General features: G+C 57.3%; 1 protein-coding gene across 1 annotated transcript in view; it reads right to left on the bottom strand.

The window, feature by feature from the left end:
* Window positions 1-6,087: 6,087 nt before the first annotated feature.
* Window positions 6,088-10,140, bottom strand: part of SPOCK2 (SPARC/osteonectin, cwcv and kazal like domains proteoglycan 2) — a 14,524-nt gene continuing 10,471 nt past the window's right edge. The window contains exon 9 of the mRNA XM_023755139.1: window positions 6,088-9,726. Coding sequence (XP_023610907.1) covers window positions 9,575-9,726 — 152 coding nt within the window. The 3' untranslated portion in view covers window positions 6,088-9,574. The remainder of the gene's footprint in view (window positions 9,727-10,140) is intronic.

Genomic DNA, 10,140 nt, shown 5'->3' with positions numbered 1-10,140 from the left:
CCCACTGTGCCAGCTGTTCTCCCAGTTCCCAAAGAAGGGGCATTGGGCCTGGGCCTTGGAAGTCAGGGAAATAGTGGAAGGACCACGACGTCGCCAACCTTCACGGGGGCCTCTTCCCAGCTCCAGATCACAGCACACACCAGGCCCGAGGAGCAGCGGCCCCGGGCACCAGGCGTGGCCCTGCCGCCGGCCTCAGTTCCCAGCCCTCCTGATGCCCGCTCAGGCCCTGCCACCTTGCACAGTGAGCTCACAGCCCTGGGAGAGGCCCTGTCTGCACCCCCAGCGTCACGTTCAGATGTGTGTTGTGTGCGACACTGGTTCTCGCGGGCCTGGGGCTCCGGCGGCAGGCTGGGTCTTCTTTCTCGCTGCTCCCTTTCCCACCACCAGCTCGCTCTCCCCACGCCCTAACAGAGACTTGCATCCACGGGCGCTCAACAACCCAGCTGTGTGGGCTGCTCTCTCCACGGGTCAAGGCCGGCACAGCTCTGGGGAGGAGCAGACCAGATGGGCACGGGCATCTCTGAGCTTTGACGATTCCAGGGTTCTGAGTCCCAGGATATCAGATTCAATGTAGCCACCTGAGTCCTGAGCCAGGCAGGCCCTGGAGCCCGGCGTGCGGGCAGAAGGGATGGGTCAGGAGCAAAACCTGAGACCCAATTAGGTGGGGTCTGGAGCCTGCAGGCGAAAGGTTGCAGGAGAATAAAGCGAGGAGCCCAGCATTGCTCTGGGCACCTGCTGGCTCCTGTGGGGCAGGCCCTCAGCCCGGCCCACGGGCCCTGCCTCAGCTGGTGCGGGCCCCTCCCGGCTGGATCTGAGTGTCCTTGGGCAGATAGACTGCACGTGGAGCAGCTACCGCTGCCAAGTCCTGGGCTGGTCCCCCAGGCAAGGCAAGTGTTGGAGGAGCCAGCTGGGGCCAGCTGCCTGGCATGGTATGGGGAGGAGGCTGGGGTGGGGTGGAGGGAAGGCCGCCCCGCTGGGCATGCAGTCTCCAGGGGTGTCTGTCACTGGCCATACATGTGATTGGGAGGACACGGTGCAGGGAGGGGTCTCCTTCCCCACAGGGGCTCCTGTGGGAAGCAAGTGTTCAAGGGAAACCATCGCCCTCTCACTGTGTGGTGGGAGTCAGGAAGGGATGGGAGGCAGAGCGGAGGCCTGACCGGAGGACCGGCCCACCTTCTCTAGAGGCTGACCGACCGCGGAGGCCGAGGCAGAGGCGTGGAGGCTGCCCAGGCTCCCAGAGAAGCAGCACAGGAGTCAGATCAGCTCTTCCCATAAGCAGCCGGAGGCAATGCCTAGAAACGGTCCTCTATTCACTTGACCCAGAAAACCCCACAAAACCGTGCAAATCAAGAGGCTCAAATCTTTGAGTTCTTTTTAAAAATCCTCATCTGAGGAGAGGCTTCCATGAATTTTTAGAGAGAGGTAGGGAGAGGGAGAGAGAGAGAAACATTGATTGATTGCCTCCCATACACATCCAGACCAGGGAGCCAACCCCCAACCTGGGTATGTGCCCTGACCCAGAATCAAAACCTCGATCTTTTGGTGCAAGGGACGATGCTCCCACCAACCGAGCCACACCGACCAGGGCTCTTCGTGTTCACTTTAAGAACCGGGTGAAACCGCCCAGGCCATCAAGGGTGGGCATATCCAAAAAGCAACCAAGTAGCTGAAGGATGTCACTATCAAGGGGTGCCATTTGGTCGTTACAATGGTGGTGTTGGTAGGTGTGCCCAAAAGTGGGGCTGGACACAGGGTCGGTGGCCCCAAAAGAGTGCTGAATTCTTGCTGCACATGCTTACAGGTGCAGAGAGTGATGCTGGACTTAAGGATGTAGAGCAGGGGCCCTCAAACTACGGCCCGCGGGCCACATGCAAATACAAATATTGTATTTGTTCCCGTTTTGTTTTTTTACTTCAAAATAAGATATGTGCAGTGTGCATAGGAATTTGTTCATAGTTTTTTTTAAAAGTATAGTCCGGCCAAAACCAATTTGGCTCAGTGGATAGAGCATCGGCCTGCGGACTGAAGGGTCCCAGGTTCAATTCCGGTCAAGGGCATGTACCTGGGTTGCGGGCACATCCCCAGTAGGAGATGTGCAGGAGGCAGCTGATCGATGTTTCTCTCTCATCGATGTTTCTGACTCTCTATCTCTCTCCCTTCCTCTCTGTAAAAAATCAATAAAATATATTTTAAAAAAATAAATAAATAAAATAAAAGTATAGTCCGGCCCTCCAACGGTCTGAGGGACACGTGAACTGGCCCCCTGTTTAAAAAGTTTGAGAACCCAGGGTATAGAGCAAAACAGGTAGACGCTCGGTCACTGAGCACATCCCGGTGACCAAAGCTCCCAAGATGCAGAGTAGAACGTAACAGAGCTCATGGGCGGATTGACCCATTCACAGCGCTCCCTGCCACCTGGAGACGATCCTACTGAAAAGGAGCAGACTGTCCCTAAACCAGAGGAGGAGGGTGCACAGAAGAAAAAGATTTCCCAGAAGAATCTGAAGGAACAGAAACGTATGACCTAGGAGTATATTCAGCATAAAATAAATGCTAATAAAAGGTGTTTTTTTTAAAGTTATATCAGGTGGCAGCTCAGAGCATGGCCCCTGGTCCAGGTCCCAGCTCAGCCACTGACTCAGCCCTGTGCTCTTTGCCCCCCAGGCCCTCGGCCTCACCATCTATAACGGGGGACAGTGAGAGGACTTGTCAGAGACGGTGTGTGACTGGTTTTCGCAACCATGGGATGATGAGGCTTGTTGTGAGGCTCGATGACATCATGCGGGGAAGGCTCCGGCAGGGCTGAGTCTGAGGTCAGCGTCTGCCCCCGCCACTGGCTCGGTGACCCACCACCTGGCCTGGCCTCCTTGGCCGGCACCTGGCGATGGCGCTGGCCTCTCCCAGCCGTTCCCCCTTCAGGAAGATGGCTGTGTGGCTCACATGCCTTCCCCAGGGTTCTCTTTGCAGCACAATTTTCTTTGCAAATGTGTGAGCCCTTGGGTGTTAATTAGAGTAAATGTGCACGTTAGAGAGAAAATCCTGACACCGGTTTCTGGATTCATACCTTTGCACTCTTCCAGAGAGTCACAGAACTGGGCACGCTGGTCCCATCCGTTCATCTGACCGCTGGGGAAACTGAGGCTCAGGAAGCAGAGCTGACCGAGCTCCGAGGCAGAGCCAGGCGAATCCAAGTGTCCTTCCTTCTTCCTGCCCTTCCCCGGCCCTCCAGCTCCCGTCCACATCTCGCGTGACTTGTTTATGGCGCTTCCCTGCGGGACTTGCCAGCTCGCTGTGGGTACCCCCCAGGAGTGGCAGCGGAAGGGGGCGACCTCGGAGTCAGCCAGGCCTGGCAGCATCGGCTCACCGTGTACAGCCGCGGGAGCCAAGGTCACCCCGGCACAGTTGTCTCCTGGATGGCAGGGGGGGTGGGTAAGACGTGCCTGGCGGAGGGGGTGGGGGGCGTTGGACGGCATCATGTAAAAAGCACGAAGGATGCTGATGGGCGCACACAATCAGTTGTGTTTCCCTCCTCTCCCTCACCTATTTTGCTCAAAAATTAATTTTAAAAAGTTGTTTTTTAAAGTTAGGGTTTTGTCGTCGTTTGCTTGCTCTTGTATTCTTGGTCAAACCCGCCCCCTCTCCACCCGAAGATGTGAAACCCGCCACAGCACAGGGCCCAGGCAGCAGGTGGGGGAGGCTGGCTCCGTCCTTCCTACCGTACGGGTTTGTCTTTTTCTTTCAGATTTGTCCTCGGGCCCAGTTGTTCTCCTAAGACAGCGGTTCTCAACCTGTGGGTCGCGACCCCTTTGGCGGTTGAACGACCCTTTCACAGGGGTCGCCTAAGACCATCCTGCATATCAGATATTTACATGACGATTCATAACAGTAGCAACATTACAGTTATGAAGTAGCAACGAAAATAATTTTATGGTTGGGTCACAACATGAGGAACTGTATTTAAAGGGCCAGAAGGTTGAGAACCACTGTCCTAAGAGCAGTAAATGAACAGCCCCTGTCCCCAGGAGGCCAAAGCCTGAGCAAGAGCCGTGCGCCAGAGCAAGGGGGCGCCCACAGTGCAGGGAGCAGTGGGAGACCGGCCGAGGGCCATGTCCAAGAGGTGGGCAGTACGTGCTTCCTGGCAGCTGGCAGCCGTGGCCTGTCCCAGCAATGCTCTCTTTGCCACTGGAGACCCAGGTTGCCAGGTATGGGGACCACTGGTGTATTGTTCCAGAAGCCGGGGCCTCCACCTCCCAGCCGCCTGAACAGATGTTGATCGAGTGCGAACACCAACGTTTCCCTGCAGGTTGAGGATGCTCGCTCAGAGGGCTCTGGGCTCAGGCTCCTCTGTGACTGGTACTGAGGCCTGGATGGTGACTGACAAGATGTTGGTGAAGCAATAAAACAGAAGCTCTCCTGCCAGGAAACTGCCTCACACTGTCCCCACCCAGAGGTGAAGGCCCGGTCCTGGCTCCTCACAGGCTTGTTCCTGCCCTGGCCTCTGGCACGCCCTGTCCTTGCTCGAGGGACACACCCTGCTTCTGTCTGCTCAGTCTGATGGCACACATATGGCTGCACATTAGCATCACCTGGGAGCAGAGACACTGCTGCCCGGGCCCAGCCCAAACAGTGAAATCAGAATCTCTGGAGGTGGGGCCTGGGGAGCCCAGACTCCCCAGATGATTCTAATGTACAGCCAGCATTGGGCCACTAGATCATTCCTAGCCACCTAGGGGACCCAGCTGAAGTCCCATTCCTCCAGGAAGCCTTCCTGGACTTACCCCACACAGGAGACCCTCCTCCCCTGAGCACCTGGGGGCCATATGAGGAGCAGGCCCTGGGCACTGAGGGCAGCCTGCTTTGTGTTAGATGGTAGACAGGAAGCAGACTCCAGGCTCTGCTCCTCGCTCGCTGTATATCCCAGGTCACGTTAACAAACCTCTCTGAGACTCAGTTTCCTCATCTGCAAAATGGGCATTAATAATACCTGCCTCACAGGCTGGCATAAGATGCTTCCACTGACCCATACCTACCACACGTTCCTCCACTTCCAAGACCACAGGCTCCCACAAGCCCAGAGTAAGCCAGCAACCAGGGGTCTCCAACCCTGCGTCCACCCACTTTCTCCTCCATCCTGTGTGCTGGGAGCAGCTCCTTGTCAAGACACATCACTCCTCACACTTCCTTCCAGGAACACTCCTGAGCCTCCAAGTGTGACCTTGCAGGGGCCGTGAGAAAGCCAAAGGGCAGAAAACCATCCTGCAGGGCCCTTCCCCGCCCACAAGAGGAGCTCCCTCCGTAGGACCCATTCTAGCAGCCAGGCAGAGCCTGCCCTAGCTAGGGGCTGGCAGGGGCAAAGGTAGACACCTGTGCAGAGCTCCCGCTGTTCCGAAAGCACCGCTACAGGCACGTGGTCCGTGAGAGGTGGGCTTTCCTCCCCTCGGCCAGGTGACCTGCCCAAGGTCACAGTTAGTAAGTTCTAGGGCTACAGTTGAGACTGTCAAGAAATTGGAAACAACAGAAAGGCCCAAAAACAGAGAAATGGTTAAATTCCTTAGAGTCCATCATATTGTGGAACACTATGCAAATATTCAAGTCATGTCTTCAAATAACTCTAATAGCAAAAGGTTCATAATGGGTTAAATGGAAAAGGCAGGCTATAGAGCTAGAACTCTACTTTGTGATAGAGATGTATTTATTGGCAAATAGACAAATATATATTTTATACACACACACACACACACACACACATACACACACACACACACACACACATATATATGTGTATATATATCCCAAAAACTATATACATACTTTGAATCATTATTCATTCCAATGGTTCTTTTTCAGATTTAACCCACTGGAATTAATAATGATTCAAAGTCTATATATACCTGTATTTGCAATGATATCAAAAAAATCTCTAAGTTGCTCCTGGCCCTCCCTCAGTAGGTCAGTCCCCGCCTCCCAGCCCCGCCCTCCCCAGGCCCCACGTGCCCGTGCTGACCAGCAGTCTGTTCTGGGCCCCGTCTGTGAACGCCATTTTAGTGAAAAATGACGCCGAGGGGAAGAATAACAGTACTGCCAGAAGGCGGTGTTTATAAAGTTTTTATTTTCCATTTTCTTAAAAATAACATTTGATTTCCTTTATGCATGTGGGGTGTACTGGTTTCCTTAGGCTGAGTAATAGGCAGATAAGACAACACGAGGCGGGGTCCCCACGGGAGGCGGGGCTCGGTGTGCGAGGTGGGGCCACAGGGGAAGGAGGGGTGGGGTGACCCATGGGTCGCTGAGTGCCCATTAATGCACACACACGGTCTAACACTTTGTTTTTCGATTTTTTTAAAGACATCTAAAATTACTGAGAGATACGATTTCAGCACTTAAATATACAGACGGAAATCCAAGCACTTGAACACAATTCTTAACTCTAAGCTCAGTTATTGCACATGACACAGTTGAAGTAGCTTCAGGCTATAAAGCAGTTTGCTCCGCTTGGGACTTCCTCGGGGTGTCTGAGTCTCCTTTCGCACCCCTAGTGGATCTTCCCTGTGACCCCTGCCGGCCCCCAGCCTCACGATGATGTCAGGTGTTGGCGGATTGGCCATTCACTCTCCCCAAGGGCTGAGGGGGAGGCTTTGGTGAATGTTGATCCCATGGACCCACCCACTCAGAGGATGAACTGGAAGCAGATGGAGCTCGTGAAAGGCCGAGTGGGTGGCCTGCCCTCTAAACTGGACAGGCTGGCATGAGGAAAGGGGGTGACCACTGACCCCATATGGCCACAGCCCCAGGGGACAATAGCTCATGATACCCATCACACTCTCATCGACCTCACCCCCCTTCCTCCCTCTCCCTCCTGAGCTCCACGCCACGCCGCCTCCCCGTCACCCGTGGGCCCTGAGTGGCCCCTCAAGGCACATTTGTTCTCTCCAACCCCAACCTACCCTCTCAGCCTTGCCCCTCCCCCCAGCACCCATGGCATGGAAGGTCTTGGGCAGCTCCAGGGCCCAAGAAACTCTTCTTTTTAAATTTTGGTTGAGATCTTTTCAACACAGTCCTGATTCCACTGCCTGCGTCAGCCCGGGGAGCGGGGAGGACGGAGGGGGCGCAGGAGGGCCCAGGAGGTGGCCGCGTGGGCCTGGGCATGAATCCAAGGAGCTGAGGAGGCCCCTGCAGCCTGCTCACAGGACACCGCAGCTTGCCCGATGAGACGTCACCTGAGGCCTGCAGCCCCTGGGAACAAGCTGCTTTGTCAACTTTGGGGGGCTGGGTCTCAGAGCGTGGGGTGAAGAGCAGTGTGGGGGCTGCAGAGACAGGGCAAGGCCTTTTGCTTTCTTTCTACAACATATTTACAAGGTCATAAAAACGTGCACAACCGGAAGACCCAGAGACACAGAGAGCATAGGCCCCCACCAGAGAGAGAGGAGGGTCACAGAGGGGAAGGGCACCCCTTCCTCCCTGCCTCCCACCCCAGAACACCCCAGATCCTCCACAGCCACCTGGGGGACACTTCAGAGGGAAGAGACAGACAGACCTCGATCCTAGCGCGAGCACAAGTTCAAGTAGCTCCGAGTGAGAAGCGGCTGCTCAGAGAGCAGAGGGCTGCGGGGAAAGACATTTCCCTGCACTGAGCTGAGCTGGGACCAGGGGAGGAGGTGGCGGGCAGGGCGGGGCGGTGGGAGGCGGGACGTGGGGGTGTGGGACCACACGACACGACACCCTGACAGGACTGTGCTGCAGCGTGAGAGGCGGTGGGTGGGGCTCACTGGAGTCTCACTATTTCCCCAAGAGAAGACTGGAAGGTGCGGGGTCCAGGGTGGAGCAAGGGGCAGGCGGGCTGAGGTTCTTCCAGCAAGTCCAGCGGGCGCAGCGGATGCAGGAGCCGCAGAGCAACCCCCCGGCCTGCCACCCACCCAGCACCCAAGGTGCCCCTCCTCACAGCCCGGGCCCCAAGGGGTGGCCCCTCGTCTCACACAAAGTGCCTGCACGTGTGCACACATACATACACACGTGCACGCGCGCACACCACACACGCACACATGCATACATAGCACATAGACACACTCACACACATACATATACACACGCGCACACATGCACACACACACACATACACGCTCACACTGCCCTCACCACACACCGAACAGCATCAGAGGCCCCAGTCTGGGTAAGAAATGCTTCGCCAATGGTGTTAGGGGTTCGCTTCAGCAGGGAGAACTGGGCAGGTTGACGGGGAGCACAGCACCGTCTCCTCCGCCCTGGCTCCCTCCTGGTAGAGAGATTTGGGGGACCGAGAGGCGTGGCCTCAGTGCCTGGCTGGTCCGTCCCTCCCCCCTGGATTCAGAGCATGGAGAAGCCCCTCCCCAGAGCAGCCTTGGGGGCATCAGAGGGGACACAGGAAGCCGCAGGGGCTGCGAGGGGAGGGGCAGGAAATGGCCCAGGCATAGGAGCGCTGGCACTTGAGGGAGATGGGAAAAGGTCCTGGTCTCAGGCAGGAGGGTTGCCGTTTCACTGCTCCCCTCGCAGGGGCTCGGGGTCAACCTTCCTACTGGTCTGTGGGGAGGGGAGCATTACTGAGGGGTCAGGGAGGAGCTGGGTGCAGCAGACACCCCAGGCTCCTCACTGCTGCCCGATCCCCAGGCTCCCAGAGTGGACTAGGGGGCCCCAGCCAGGGGGACGGGAGCAGGTGCTCCCCACGTGGCCAGGCAGAGCTCACTTTGTCACCACCCACGGCTCTAAGGGAATGGCCCTCACCCCGGAGCCACAGAAAGAGGCTGGGGTGTCTGTGCCCCTAAGAGCTCTGCCTGGATTTGCAGCGGCTGCTCTCCCTGCCGGCCACCCGCTCCGCTCCACGCCCCACCCAGCCCCGCACAGGGGGGGGCCTGCTGTGCTGGGGGTCCCTGCCGGCCACCCGCTCCGCTCCACGCCCCGCCCAGCCCCGCACAGGGGGGGCCTGCTGTGCTGGGGGTCCCTGCCCATCTCACCTGAGGCCAGTGGGACTGTCACGGCCAAACTGGCCGAGCTCTGGGAAGACCCCCAGCCAGCAGACAGCTCCTTGCCCACCCTCCCCTCTGATAGGGATGTGCCAGCAGCTAGAGCTTGACCCCAAGGGGAGGAAGAAGGGCAGGCAGGAGCAGGAGGAGTCAGGGCTGGCCGAGGGGAGCCAATCAGGACCAGGGTGCCAGGCAGACCCGGATGCGGCCAGGGGACATGGCTAGGGGGGCATCTCATTTCATCAATGTTGACCTTTCAGTGGGTATGTGTGTGAACGGGTACATTTTAAAACCAACAACAAATGGAATGAAAATAACTACCAGGAGGCCAAAGGGGTGTTTGGTCCCCAGGAGCAGTTTGACCAAGGACACGTTTGTCAGCACATGCTACACACACACACACACATGCACACACACGCACAGGCATTCTTACGTCTGGGCCACACGCGTGCCACGCACACTCACACTTGCAGTCCTCCAGCTGGAGCCAGGGTCCTCCCAACTGTACTTCCCGGGTCCGCTCGTGGGCCGCCTGCTGCTGTCCCGTCTCTGCCTGTCCCCCGCCGCGGCCCGCCGGCCGTCTACCAGATGTAGCCTCCGTCGTCGGCCTCGCCCGCCTCGCCCTCCTCCTCCTCAGCCTCGGCCTCCTCACCCGCTTCCTCCGCCTCCTTCTCCTCCTCGTCCTCCCAGCCGACACCGCTCCCAAAGTCCCCTGAGAAGCCCACGATGTCATCTGTGGTGAACAAGCAGGTCAGGTCAGGCCCCCCGCCCCCCCCTCACCACAAACTTCCCCTGCCTCCCTCCGCCCCTGCAACCTCCCCCTAAAGGCCTATGGGATCCTAACTCCGGGGGCAGCGATCTCTCCAAAAGCGGATGTGCTGATATTCCAGAGTCCAGTCGCGCTCCAGGGCAAGTGGGATTTTTAACACGAAGTAGCTCCACGCTCGGTCGCACTAGAACATGGAGCAGGTAATGACTCTAGTCGCATCTCAGGAGGATAACCCCAGAAGTCGTGTGGAGGGACAGAGACGAACCGATGGACTCTCACTGGCAGGAGGGCCAGGGAGATTCAGAACAGGGCCGAGAACCCAACCCAAGCTGCCCTTTAACAGACACACCAAAAAAGTCGAAAAGCCCCAATTTTCTT

The sequence above is a fragment of the Myotis lucifugus genome, unplaced genomic scaffold (assembly GCF_000147115.1).
Source record: "Myotis lucifugus unplaced genomic scaffold, Myoluc2.0 scaffold_69, whole genome shotgun sequence".
NCBI classification, from domain to species: Eukaryota; Metazoa; Chordata; class Mammalia; order Chiroptera; family Vespertilionidae; genus Myotis; species Myotis lucifugus.
Note: the sequence above shows the minus strand (reverse complement) of the source record. Positions and strands in the feature narration are given on the sequence as shown.